At 41.8% G+C, this 13,236-nt stretch overlaps 2 protein-coding genes across 2 annotated transcripts in view; one reads left to right on the forward strand and one right to left on the reverse strand.

Annotated features, from left to right (window-relative positions):
* The window catches only part of golga7bb (golgin A7 family, member Bb), a 172,580-nt gene that overhangs the window by 59,639 nt on the left and 99,705 nt on the right, over positions 1-13,236 (forward strand). The gene's annotated exons all lie outside the window — the stretch shown is intronic.
* Positions 1-13,236, reverse strand: part of zgc:171482 (zinc finger protein) — a 52,143-nt gene that overhangs the window by 29,065 nt on the left and 9,842 nt on the right. Inside the window, exons 2-3 of the mRNA XM_034608360.1 lie at positions 7,445-7,561; positions 1,631-1,723 (exon numbers count right to left, since the gene is read on the reverse strand). Of these exons, the coding sequence (XP_034464251.1) occupies positions 1,631-1,723; positions 7,445-7,555 (204 nt within the window). The 5' untranslated portion in view covers positions 7,556-7,561. The remainder of the gene's footprint in view (positions 1-1,630; positions 1,724-7,444; positions 7,562-13,236) is intronic.

Here is a 13,236-nt window from a genome sequence, read left to right on the forward strand (position 1 = left end):
TCAACTTCTATTTCTGTAACTTTTGTTGTGTACAAGTTTTATGCACCAAAAAAAGTGTCTTCCAGGAGCCAGTGTCTAAAAATGTACCCGATTCCTCATGTATCTCTGCCCTCTCTGACACATCTGTGGCCTTCAGGAGCAGCTGTAAACACTTCCGACCTGGTCAAACAACACGGAACATGTTCTAACCCAGATCCTAATGTCCGACGATTTAGGACTGATCTAATCTTTTCTGTGGGTGATGACACCACCACTTGAATCGTTAAAATCTAGGCTAACATTAAAACATCCACGGACACTGGGATGTTCAGGTCAGTAAAACATAAAAACGACCAAGTCAAGTTATCACAAAAAACAAACCATATCAATCTCTCAACATGTCTGGTCTAAAGCAGTAACCCAGTACAGCTTCATGCTTGTTATAGGTCTGTTAATCCAGATCTGTCTTTATGCTTTAGCTTTGCTGGATTTAATTGAAGGAAACAAAATAAATCCTTAACTTTGCTCAGAACGAGGATGGCTGCAAACGTTTTATTGCCTTAGTTTTGATTATGAAGCTGCTGTCAGTGGGGGACAGAGAGTCAGTGCTGCTCTCAGGTAATTGCACCAGGGCCCGAGGTCTTGGCTGTGGCCCTGTTTTAGGAGAAGCCCCCCCTCCTCCTCTCTCTCGCTCTCTCTCTCGCTCTCTCTCTCTCTCTCTCTCTCTCTCTCTCTCTCTCTCTCTCTCTCTCGTTCCCTCTCTCTTTCTGGCACAGCTTGGTTTGTCAGTTGGTTTGATAAACTATTCTTACACCAGCTGTGTCCTCAGCTTGTGTAATGTATGTATTCTCTGTGTGTCTGTGTGTAGTGGGATTTAGCCAAGCCAGATGAATAGGGCATGCTGTGTACAATCGTAAAACGCGCACACACACACACACACTCAAAGACCCACAAACGCAAGTCAAAATTTTGTCTGCAGTTGCATCCTCAGCATTTGCTCCATTTGCGAAACAGGATCCTAGAAACCTAGAAATACACAGACACAAAGGCCTGTCTACACCACACATACACACACACCCGCAGACAGACACACATCTATGCAGACAGACACACAAACACAAGCACAGCACTGACCTCCCTCGCCATAGCCCACAACAGTCAGATATAAAGCAGTCCTGGGGCATCTGCCTCCCCTTCACCAGAAACACCACAGCCAAGGCACAATGTCTCTTGGGAGAATTATTGCACACAATGGATCAAAGAAATATTCCCATGAGCATTTGACTGCTATGGGCAAGCTTAAGAACGAGCAGGCCGATTAGAAGATTAGACTGAGTCAAGTCAGCTTTTATGATCTGCATCCATGAAAACAAGTAGCAGTTTAAAATAAATGGGGTTTAGGTTTGGACCCAGAGAACCGCTCGTCTAATAAAACACTGCAGTGAAATGCACCTGACAAGTCTGGAGTCGATCGGGTGAGAGTTTGTTAAATCAAAAGACAGAAACAGAAAAACAGACGGAGATTTCTGAATGAATGAATCTTACAAAACTGCAATCAAGTTAAATATGTTAATATGAGGTGAGAAAAGGGAATCAACTTTGTATGTTATGCAACACAAACACAGAGGCACACACTCAGTGAGATGCATACTGGGTTATCTGGCCTCAGCCTCTTGGACGGCGGTCCTCCGTCTTCAGGGTGAAGCATGTAGAAGAGACGCACCTTGTTGGCGTGTTTCTTACTCTGAAAGAGAGAGGGAGAGAGAGAAAGAAAGAAACAGTCAGTGAACTGAATTATATTTAATTAAATAAGCAGAGTTGGAAAAAATATCTATCTGTGACTTTCACTCCACCTTGACACCTCGCTCCAAGAATTCATATCTGTTTCAGCTCATGATGCTAGGAGACATTTTGCTCAGTGACTATTGACGTGGGCCAGTCTGAGCTCTCTGGAAGCCCTGAGTACAACGTTGGATAGAGAAGTGGTTGGGGGGGGGCTGACACTGGCAAAGTAAACTGCTAAAGGGAGTGAGGGAGTCGATTTAGCTGTTGTAACTGACGAAAGGTTCACTCTTGGTTGTACAGTGTTGCTACAGAGGGGTGGTTTGACTCTTATCTTTGACAAGTACTGACAACAGCGCGCTGAGAGCACACAAACCGACGACAGCTCCGTTTAATCAGTGACGGCCGATATGACGTTCGTTCCAGACGACAGTGACACTCGGAGCTGGCTTAAAATGAGAAGCTGCAGCTCAGTGTTTTCTTCACTGATTTGCTAATGAGTATTTTTTGTCGGAGCTCAGGGAACATGTGCATCTTTCCAAACCCCGGTGCCAAATAATAATTCACTTTCACAAATGCAAATTTTCACTTGCATATGCTGCACTGTTGAGAATTGGCAGTATAAATAATGTAAACACCTCGATAATAAATGAGTTATTTTTAGTTCCGAATGCTAAAAAAGTCAGTTACTCAGTCTGATTAGACACAGAACATCACTGGTCTTACAGGGTTTATATAGCCCATTTCCCACTATCACTGGCTATCATTTATTTGGTGTTTCCTCAAAGGACTCTGCAATAAACAAGGGTTTTAATCAGCTCTGGTTCCAAATGGCATTGGTGGAAACAAACTCTCCTATTGGCAATAGAGAACAAATCAATTGCTGTCTTTTAGCTGGTTGGAAATACCTGCATGTACCCACTAATTTAGATGTAAAAGAGGTATAAGCAGGTCGTGTGAGCTCAGAGGTCCTCTTGAAATCAAGTGGTTACTTTCTCAATGGAAAAATATTGGTACAATATTTACAAAATGTTTGGGTAAAAAAAAAAATTGTAACACATGGAATTCACGCACATGCTCCTGAATAACTTTCACAGATTGCACACATGTATTTTTAGTCACAAATGCCAGTGAAATACTCACACTGTCGAGCCGTGGGTGTCTTACAACAAAGTGCAAACTATAATCATATAAATTATATTTGTCTAATTATATAATTAGGTAAAGTACACACACAGTCCAGGCTAAAAACAACGGTTTCCGTGGGAAGGACTGCCGGCAAAATAAACAATGTGAATACTTGAGTTAACAGGCTTCACTACCCCTTCATTAGGGCATCAGTAAAAAATTGCTTATTATATCTAATGAATGTGTAGTTTAGATGTATACTTATGGGTTTGTATGGAAGTTTTATATACATATTCTCTTGGCAGCAAGCACGTCGGTGTCAGACAAAAAAAACAACTAATAAACCCAATTCAAAGCTGCAAGAAGCTGGACCGTCATATCTTCTACTTACAACCTGTACATGGCTTTGGCAATTTAAATGAGTCACTGTTGTTGGTTGATATCGGTAACTATATGAAAGCACAATGACACCGCCTGCAGCCAAAAGAAAAAATGAAATGAAATGAAGAAGATGGCAGGGGGCCCTCCTACACAGGGGTAACCTCCTGCTGAGGAACTGGCCCTCTGCAGTAATGAGGGTCGTTCGTATAAAAAGTCATCAGGAAACGCCAAAGGGATCCGTCAGTCTCTGAACGCTCGTGACCCTCTCACTATCAACTGCACTTCCTCTGGATTCATACGTTTTCCCTAGGGAGCTGATTGGTCAGTAGGCCGGGGTATTAACACATAACCTGCTCCGAAGCAGGTTAGGTGTTAAGCACGAGTTACCATGGCGATGCTATCAGGGTATGAAGTGAACCATCGTTATATCGCCTGGAGTTACCTCACTAATCCCAGATCCTGTTTCCAGGCCTGTGTGTTTATGTCTGCTCCTGTCACCGGCCTTTATACTATAACGCCTACAAGCTACAACAAGCAGAAATACTCACTAGTGTTTATATGAAAGGACAGTGAGCCGTCCTTGAAGCTGCTAACTGTCACCTTAATGCACAAGGATAAAAATCAGTGGACATACTGCAGGGTGAAAACCGGATCATGTGTATGTGTTTCGACAGCTCTTTGTGTTTGTGCACGAGGTTGACAAAGCTATTCTGCTCCATACTTATCATTTTATCGGCACACTCTGACCTTCACTCCTTCCTGCAAAGTAACATCTATTATTATCTATAAATTCCACTGCTGGTGGTGTTTTACAGAAGCAAGTGTTGACACGCATAGAAATAGCATCTTTATTGCCACGTACGACAGAGTGCAGCGATGCAAGTCAAGATTATGAAGAGCATTAAGGGCCGGAGCGCTCCGGTAGAGCCTTATGGGGGTATTCTGGTGTGTATTGGATCCTTATCTTTAAGTCATCAATTCCACACCTGTTATACACTGGTCAGGTGGTGGCCTGCAACCAGCCCTCAGATATAGAAGAGGATAAAGATCAGAATGAAAACAGAATGACTAGTATCATAAGGAAAATGGTATTTTCTCTTATTAGAGCTGCAGCGATCTGTTAATTCCAATTCTGTGGCTCACATATGTTGAGGACCATTCATCTCATTTTCTTCACACTTGGCATATGTACTGTTAAGGGCTCAAGGAAGTGTAATGTTGAATTTTATGCGATTTAGACAAAGGATACGTTCAATATTAATACACTTTGAATAAACAGACGAAAAGCGCTTTGTGGCAGCGGCGGCTGGGAATCATCAACAAAAGTGATGCATGTTCGTGACCACTGAGTCTCCAGTGCTGGGTTCTGCGTACTGACTCGAGCCTCACTGAACTTTGAATAAACAGGTGACCAGCTCTTTGTGCAGCAGAGGTGGTGCAGCTTCAGGGTTCTGAGTCCTGCAGCCGGTCTTTATTCGTCGAGGCTCAATTACTGCAGGTCACTTTTACAGCTTCAGAAAGAAAGCTGCAACCAGCGTTAACACAGGCCAAGCAAACCTCCCATTCCCACCTGGCCAGTTTAGAGTAGGCACTGCACTAGTATCTACTAAAACGGAACTATTGTAAGTATGACTCAGATCCTGCCTGCCCCCGTTGATTTTTTCCCCCTGACCTGTCCTAGTCCTCCAAATTATGAATAGTAATATAGAATCCCTTGACCCCCAGGATACCCGAAAAAAATTAATAAATCAGCTTCTAGTCCAGAGCCAGAATTCATAATGTAAGTGTAATTACATTATTTATATGAAAATGAGTGTGTATCATGGTTGAGCTGCACACAAAGAAAGCGGAGGAGGCTGTGGCAAGACACTGTACTTGCTGCTCCAGTGCTTAGATTGAATCCTCTGCCCCCAAGACAAGAGAGCTCCTCAATTGTCAGACTACTTTAATGCATTTTGTGTGTGTGTGTGTGTGTGTGTGTGTGTGTGTGTGTGTGTGTGTGTGTGTGTGTGTGTGTGTGTGTGTGTGTGTGTGTGTGTGTGTGTGTGTGTGTGTGTGTGTGTCTGAAAGCATGCTTGTGTTTATAGGTGTGTAAATGGTCATGTACTTGATGGCTCTGGGATGTGGGCTAAAAGCAGGACTTGGCGTGTCACCATGGTTACCCCACACTGACCCTCAGTCCTCACCCTTTCCTAATGGACTGTGCATGTCTCTCTGTCCCCTCTGTCTCTGTGTCAGATCAAATTGGAGGAGACGGACGGGGAAGGGAACAACTATTTTAAAATATAAGCCACATAATTCTCCTGTGATTGTGTACACATGTAGAAAGATCAAATGCACGCACTAAGCAGCCTCACTACTTTGTCACAATATCAGACAGTGGTGTTCTGTCTCTGAGTCCAAAAGAAAAGTTTTGTAATCTGATCCCTGAACAGTGTGACAGCCTATGAGGGTGAGAGAGCATTGAGTTGTACGGGTGAGGGAACAGCACGAGTGAGAGCCGCTACGAGTTAAGACGCTAAAACTTTTGCCTCATTTCTAGGAGCTAAACTAAACAACTGCACAAATTATTCATTTTTTTTGGGCTGTTAACAAAAAGCCTGAGGTAAACTGGACTAATTTGCCTCTACAGTATATCAGCAGTCTTGATCATGCCTGGCATTTAACTGCGTCTCAGGCAATCTGATCAGAAGTGGACAGGTCCAAGTGCCTCAGTTCACACCTGACATTAAAATGTTTCTACACATGCGACTTGAGTGACAGCTTTTGATTGGATCTCATGTCCTCGCTGTAAACACATCACTTCTGTTGAAAAGAAGAAAAAGAAAAAGAAAGAGGGGGAGAAGGAGAAGAAAGAGAATATCGAGAGGAAGAAGAAGAAAGACAATAAGATGAAGGAGGAAAAGAGTGAGTAGGAAAGGTTGGAGGAGGATGAGAAGAAAATGGAGGAGGAAGACAAGGAGGATCAGAAGTTGAATAAGGAGAAGGAAAAGTAGAATAACATGAATGTCATACCATGCATTCTATTAGTCTGGGAATTCTACTAGATATTTTGATATTTCACAAAAATCCAAAAGCGAGAGCAGAAATCTAAGAGCAGAAATTTCACTAGAGCACACAAGCGAACACAGGAACAGAGCTATTATGCACATGAGCGCGGGCTATCTGAGAGCGAGGGCAGGGTTTTGAAGGAGAGCTTAAAAAATGTGAATGTGAAATGAAGAAATGTTGCCCTCATACTGAAAGACCATGCTCTTGAATAAAGATGGGAAATAAGGTCCCTGTTTTTTAACCCTGAACTCCTTAGTAATTCATCTCCCATAATTCTTCTTCTTTCTGAAAACTTGTCGCTATTGTCTCTTTGTCTTTTAATTACACTGAGTATGACGTGATGAAAGTAAAAAGTGACCTTCCTTGGCCTTTAGCATTATTCAATCCATCTTACTTGCTGTGTCTTTTATCTGCTGTCCTCTGCAGAGATCCTTTGTCAGGGTTTGACATTGAGGACATGCAGTGACTCAGCGTGTCCATTTGTCTGCACAACTGAAGGCTGTGTATTGCTGTCGTAGGTTCAGAGACACAACTGGTTAACCGTTTACTAACTGTGGTTGGTACACAGTCGTGCGGACACACATGCTGCCGTTGTCCTTGCTTAATTCTCTCTGGATGAGGCCCTTGTCCTCATTAGTCTGCTCGTTAATCCCAATTGTGTCTTGTAATCGAGGACGACCTCAATGCAGAACGTGCACAAGTGCACATGCAAATTTACACGCACAAACACAACACACACAGCCAGGTAAATAATGCAAGTGCGCTGACTATTTAGTGGGTGCTCATTAAAATACTCTCTGGGAGCCTGCTGAGAAGTAGACTACATTAAAGCAAAGTGCACATGTGTGTGTTTGTTGGTGTGCAAGTGACTGACAATAGCATGCTGCATTTAGTCAATGTGTAATGCATGAGCACAAGCATAAATTGGTACAAATGAGGCTGATGCAAGGTGAACAGTGCAGAGATCTGACTGTCAATGCAGTATTCAAAGCAGCATTTCTTTTTGTTTTGTTTTGCGCGATCGTTCCTGTATGTGTTCCTCTATCCGACTTGTGTGTGTGTAGTGATGCTAAAAAGAGGAAGCTGAGAAAAATCCTCCAAACCTGAGCAAAGACAGACTCACCTCATAGTGAGCGGTGCGCTGGGACTCGGAGATGAGCTGGGCATTGCAGATGTTACAATAGCTCTCTGTGAACAAGCCTCCATCCACGACGGCCGCAGACTTCATCTTCATCTGTGACTACACAAACAGACACACACACGCACGCCCAGACACGCACAAATACACAAACATGAATATGATTAAAATTCAGAACAGCAAAACATTTCAGAGAACCTTTCATCATGAGCTGGAGGTGCATGTGCATGAGTGTGCATGTGTCTCATTTCAATTTAGAAATAATTTTCTTTCCGAATGACCGAGTCATCGTGATAGTTCAGCTCAGAATACGTTGAACCTTCGTCAGCACATCCTCTCATTGATCATTTTGGCTGCTGTCTTGGAAACAATCGCCTAAGGCTCTCGCTTGAGTTTCTTAGCCATAAACCTTTTAAATACAGTCATCTCAAAGTATTGAAATGGTAATTCCTTAGTTTTCGCTGCACAGCTGGGTTAAAGATAAAAATATCAGTTTTTAGTTCCAGGCATTAACAACCCGACATAGCATCTTCTGTTTGAACCCACCCAACTTGTGACTGACGGGTGTTTTTTGTTGCCCAGATATTGCCTTTTAGATTGATTGCCTAAAAACATTAAACAGCTCTGAAAGTCGACTCCAGCTCAGCTTTCGCCCGAGAAGACTGCATTTGTTGTTTAAAAACAGAGGACAATGTGAAAACAAGAAGAGAGCTGTCTATTGATGAAGAACAAGCCATTTTATAGAAAAGAGGGGAAATCGATCAGACATTGCACAAACATTGGGCATAGCCAACACACCAATTCTAAATGTCCTGATGAGAGCCAATTTTCTGTACTTAGCAACAGACATCAAACAGGTCGACCGAGGACAACAGCAGCTGATGACAGAAACATCACAGAGAGCTGAGAAGAAAACCCCCAAAACAAGAGCCAGTGGCATTACCATTGAGTGAAGGTAACACAATCCACTGTTTGAGGAAGATGCAAACCCCTCGTTAGAAGTAAGAAACTGAAGGCCAGTTGGAAATTACTCAGTTGGTGAGTTACAGAGGTTTTATGAGCTGGTGACATCAGGATTGTCCTCTACCACGGTGATGGAAAGGAGAAGTGATCCGCTCACGATCCAAAACATATACAAGCTTATCTGTGAAGCCCGGTGGAGGTGTTGCTTGGGCTTTGGTGTGCATGGCTGCTTCTGGAACAAACTCGCTAATCTTAATTGATTTAGTTGCTCATGACGGGAGCAGCAGAATCAATCCACAAGTCCAGAGAAACACTGTCTGACAATTCACAGAGAGATGCATCCATAGGAATCAGGAGAAACTTCATCATGGAGCAGGACAATGAACCAAAACACACAACCAACACAACAAAGGAGTTCAATAGAGGGGAAACGATTTCAGACTGACCAAGGTAATTACTGGACCTTAACCAATGGAGCAGTGTTTTACCTCCTGAAGAAGAGACTGAAATGAGAAAGCCCCTAAAAACAACTGGAATAGCCTGGAATAGCATCACAAATGAAGAATACAACAGTTTAGTGATGCCAGTGGGTTTCAGGCTTGATCCAGTTATTGCGAGAAATTAACATGTAACCAAATGTCAAACGTTACATTTACTAACCTAAACTGGGGTGGTCCATAAAAAGGTCCCAAGTTGTTAAACACATTCAGATTTAAATACAGGGGGGGAATTATGAGCCCTTGCCTCATATTCACCTTTTAATATTAAACCCAAATGCATTTAGTGTATTTATCATGTTTATAGGTATATGTACACATTGAAGAGAATGGTCCATTTGAGGGTTCCATTATTGACACTTGTAGTCATGAAGAGTTTAATTTATATAAATGTATAAGTGCAGGTCTGCAAAGTCTGGTACTGCAATATAACTAGTACGTAAAAAGTACATAAACACCCTACGAAAAGTGCAGTGGAATGTTACAAATTTTCCACCTCAATAAGAGTTTAAGAAAGTTCATGAAACTTGGCTTTTAGCTTTATGGTCATCCTCTTCGAGAAATATCAGTTGCTGCTTTGCCCTGGAAGCTGAAAACTCTGAGTTACAGAGTTAAAGTTTGAGTTTTAGGATGAGTTGTGTTTTCTCTCAGAAGGTACATGGTCCTGAAATCATGGTTTTGGCACAAAAAGAACAACAAAGAGGATCCTAACTCAACTCCCAGTTTCTGCTTCAGTTGAACCTCTCTCGGGCTCCACTAGTAACTTTTTCAAAAGTTTTGTGCACTGGGCTTGAGTGAGAATCAACCACACGGCATATATACTTCCATCCTAAATTTAAAGATTTATTTTTCAACGTTAAACTTTACAGGCTAATAAATACTTTACCTAAGACCAATCATTTGAGCCCAAAACTTCCAAGAATATTTAAACTCTGGTAGGAAATAATAATGCTGTAAAATGAACAGTAAAGCCAGGAGGGAATTTGTTGAGGATTGCAGTCTTTGAAGTAAACAGCTAAAACGTCTCCGTTGAGATTCCCTTGTGAGAAACGTGGTGTGAAGAGTGCTGGGATGCCCAACCAGTTAAACCACAGAGACCTGAGCATCCCACTAGAAGCGGTGGCTCTGGGTTTTTAACAACCTGGCAGCAGTGTTTTCTTTGGCTTTTATACTGAGTAACATAATAGAAAATGGTTTAATGATGGGCTCTGGGGTCTTGTGTTCAATTTTATATTCTCTTCATTATGTGAGCCCTGTAGGCAGTGATCTGACAGGGTTAGGGTGAGTAACGGCTCTACAGGGAGAGGTCCAGGAACATCAACCATTAAACTGGATGAGCTTGTTGCCCCAAGGAAGCTACTGGACAGGGTACTTGCATAGGCAAAGTATTTCATGGCCCAAGATACTTGGATACAGCACGGTTCAGCTCCAGTGACTTTTGAAAGAATGGGGCTTTCTTTCTGGCACGGCATCCCGAGGAATCAATGTTAGTCATGAGATCTGACAAAATCCACTCCGTGTGTCAGCAGGGAGAAGCTGTGACAGGAATAGGTATTCTTTATCTCTGGTCTAGTGTATAATTATCTTTAGCCACTACACTTGCTCAACCCTTGCACACACACACACACACACACACACAATAACACAACACTGGTAATTACCCCTGTCTGTTCATCTTGTCTGTTTAGTGCACCCGGGACCTTCCAATTAACTACAGACATGCTGTACAGACACTTACTCCATTATCTAATTGAACCCACAGTAACGACCCCGATACATTAAAATGAAATGGCAATGCAATTGCATCTGATTTAGAGCACCAGATTTTATTATCCCCTTTACGCACAGTCAGGAAGTTACGTGTCTGCGAGGTACAATTTTTACTATGAAATGTCACCGGTGACAAGCTTGAAACTTGTTTTGTCTAGAGGCACGGACGCATTATTACCTGAGACATGATGGAACAGATATATTTGGCAAAGTGACACAATAAAAAGACCCTGCGCTGTCTGTCTGGACGGGAGCTCGGCAGCGGTGAGTCTATCTTTAATCTTCCAGCTAATTAAAAGTGATTGTGTGACTGCAGGAATATCCATATCTTCCTAATATCTCCATTACCTCTGATAATTACATGCAAGATGGGAGATGTAGACTAATTAATAGAGGCAGGCTGTTGGTGAGATTAATGGAGTGGCAGCCCCAAAGAAGCGAGAAGATGGAGAGGCAGATAATGACAAAAAAAAGAGAAAGGAAGGAGAGGGTAGGGTGGAGGGGGGGAGGTTTATAATTGATGCACTGAGCGGGATATCTTCATGTTACATGGGTTTGGAGATCTTAATGGAAATGTGGTATCAGACCAGAGCAGTTCTTCACTGTACTGTTACTCTATATGTTTACTGCTATGTTATTTTTTTACGAGAATCTAGTTTATTGCAGCTTCAGCATCAATTTCAAACCCAGCAAGCACCACAAATAGGCATGTGTTTTATTTAGTATCAGTGAACGGTTCAACTTCAGTTCATCTTTGGATTTCTTCTTTATAGGTCAGCCTTTTTGAGTTATGCTATAATTTGCATCTCATTTTTCACTCGGATGCACACAGAGGTCACAGATAACTGTGTAGTCTGTGATGAAGTGTTTAACAGGTAAATTGAGTTTGTATATATATATTGCGACAGATTATGTGCAAGCGGAGGCTGATGTCAAAGCAGCAGACAGAAACATAAAGGCTCTAAAACCTATTTTCTCAATTGGATTCGCACTGTGAGTGATGGGTTCTACGTCAGCACAAATTTTACTCTCATATTTGGAGCAGTTCCGTCAAATGTACTTAACGTCAAGGAACAGACCATTGACGTGAACATAGGAGATTTGGTGGGAAAGGCTCTGCTCTTTTGGGGAGCTGTGACACTGTGTGCACAACTGTGTCGATAAACAGAGAGTGGAAGTTAGCTGTGACAGACTGTAACCATTAAGTCCAACTCATAGATGCACGATGGAAAAGAAGACAATCATATCTTTTTTTTATCACTTTGCTAAACAAAGTTCAACAATCGTTTGTGATGTCAATGCTGATTTATAATGTTACATCGCATTCGTTTAATGTTCTCAAATTGACCATTCCCTCAAAAATGTATCATTTCCTCCGCCAAGGAGGTTGTTAGCAGGATTATGCAAAAACTACTGGATGGATTAGCACAGTACTTGGTACAAAATGCGGGAACAAATTACCCAGTCAATTTTAGTGCAGATCCATATAAATGGGCAGATCAAGGAATTTAGTTTCACTTTCTCTGCAGCATTTACCACAGAATACAATTTATGGGGGTAGCAGGGTTGCAAATATACTTGTATGAATATGTTCCAACAGTGTTGCAGGTGAGGAGGAGGTTTGGGAGGTGAAGGTGCGGCAGCAAGTGGTGTTGGTGTGTCATGTTACAATCACTGTGTTGTTCCCTTACAAGTCATACAGCTGTGTATGTATGAAACAGCTGATGCTGATCAGATGATATGTTGTATATAATATATAACCTAATGATATATAATTCCTCACAAGTCTGATGTGGACAGACATATGGAAAAAGCAAATTTTACCTACCTCAGTGCACTAATCAAGATTTGACAAAGATTTTCAATGTGATGCCACTTGGTGGGTTGTCTGCTTATGTTCCCAAGCTGTTAAATTAAATGTAAACTGTACCCACACAGTCCTGAAAGAGTATAATTTAAAACTCTTTTGTTAAATACTTAATGAATTATAATTAACTTTTAATTTGATTGTGAATATTTAGGGTGGAATCAGCAAAAATCTACATACTGTACAAAAGTCAACAAATGTCCAATTGCAACAGTGAGGCCAGAGATGAGTATTTTATACAAACGGTTTCTCAAATCTTAATTAGACAGAGGTTTGCAAAAACTCGACAAGTCTTAGCGAGAGCATGAAAGCCTGAGGCATCTGAGGACAGCGAGACCTTGAGGGGATTCTCTTTTAAGACCACATCAAGTATTTAACATAGGGTTTGAACTCTGAGCCCTCCAAGAAATCTCAGCCTCCAGCCCACCATTCATTAAAAAGCTGCCATTGAATTGGACATTCCTTTTTGTTCTTTTATAATAAATGTAACCCTGTAGACAAATTCCCTGTCGGCTGAAATTAGAATATGTATTAGTCTGTAATATTGCATGCAACTAGATTGCACTGTAGTCAATGAGAGTCCTATTGTGCTTTCAGAGATATAGTGTAATGCTTTATCCCAACGGGGAGCTCCAGACGACTGCTGCTGTAAATATATTCAGTTCTCTCCTGGCCTGAAA

The sequence above is a fragment of the Hippoglossus hippoglossus genome, chromosome 15 (genome assembly GCF_009819705.1).
Source record: "Hippoglossus hippoglossus isolate fHipHip1 chromosome 15, fHipHip1.pri, whole genome shotgun sequence".
In the NCBI taxonomy this organism is placed as follows: domain Eukaryota; kingdom Metazoa; phylum Chordata; class Actinopteri; order Pleuronectiformes; family Pleuronectidae; genus Hippoglossus; species Hippoglossus hippoglossus.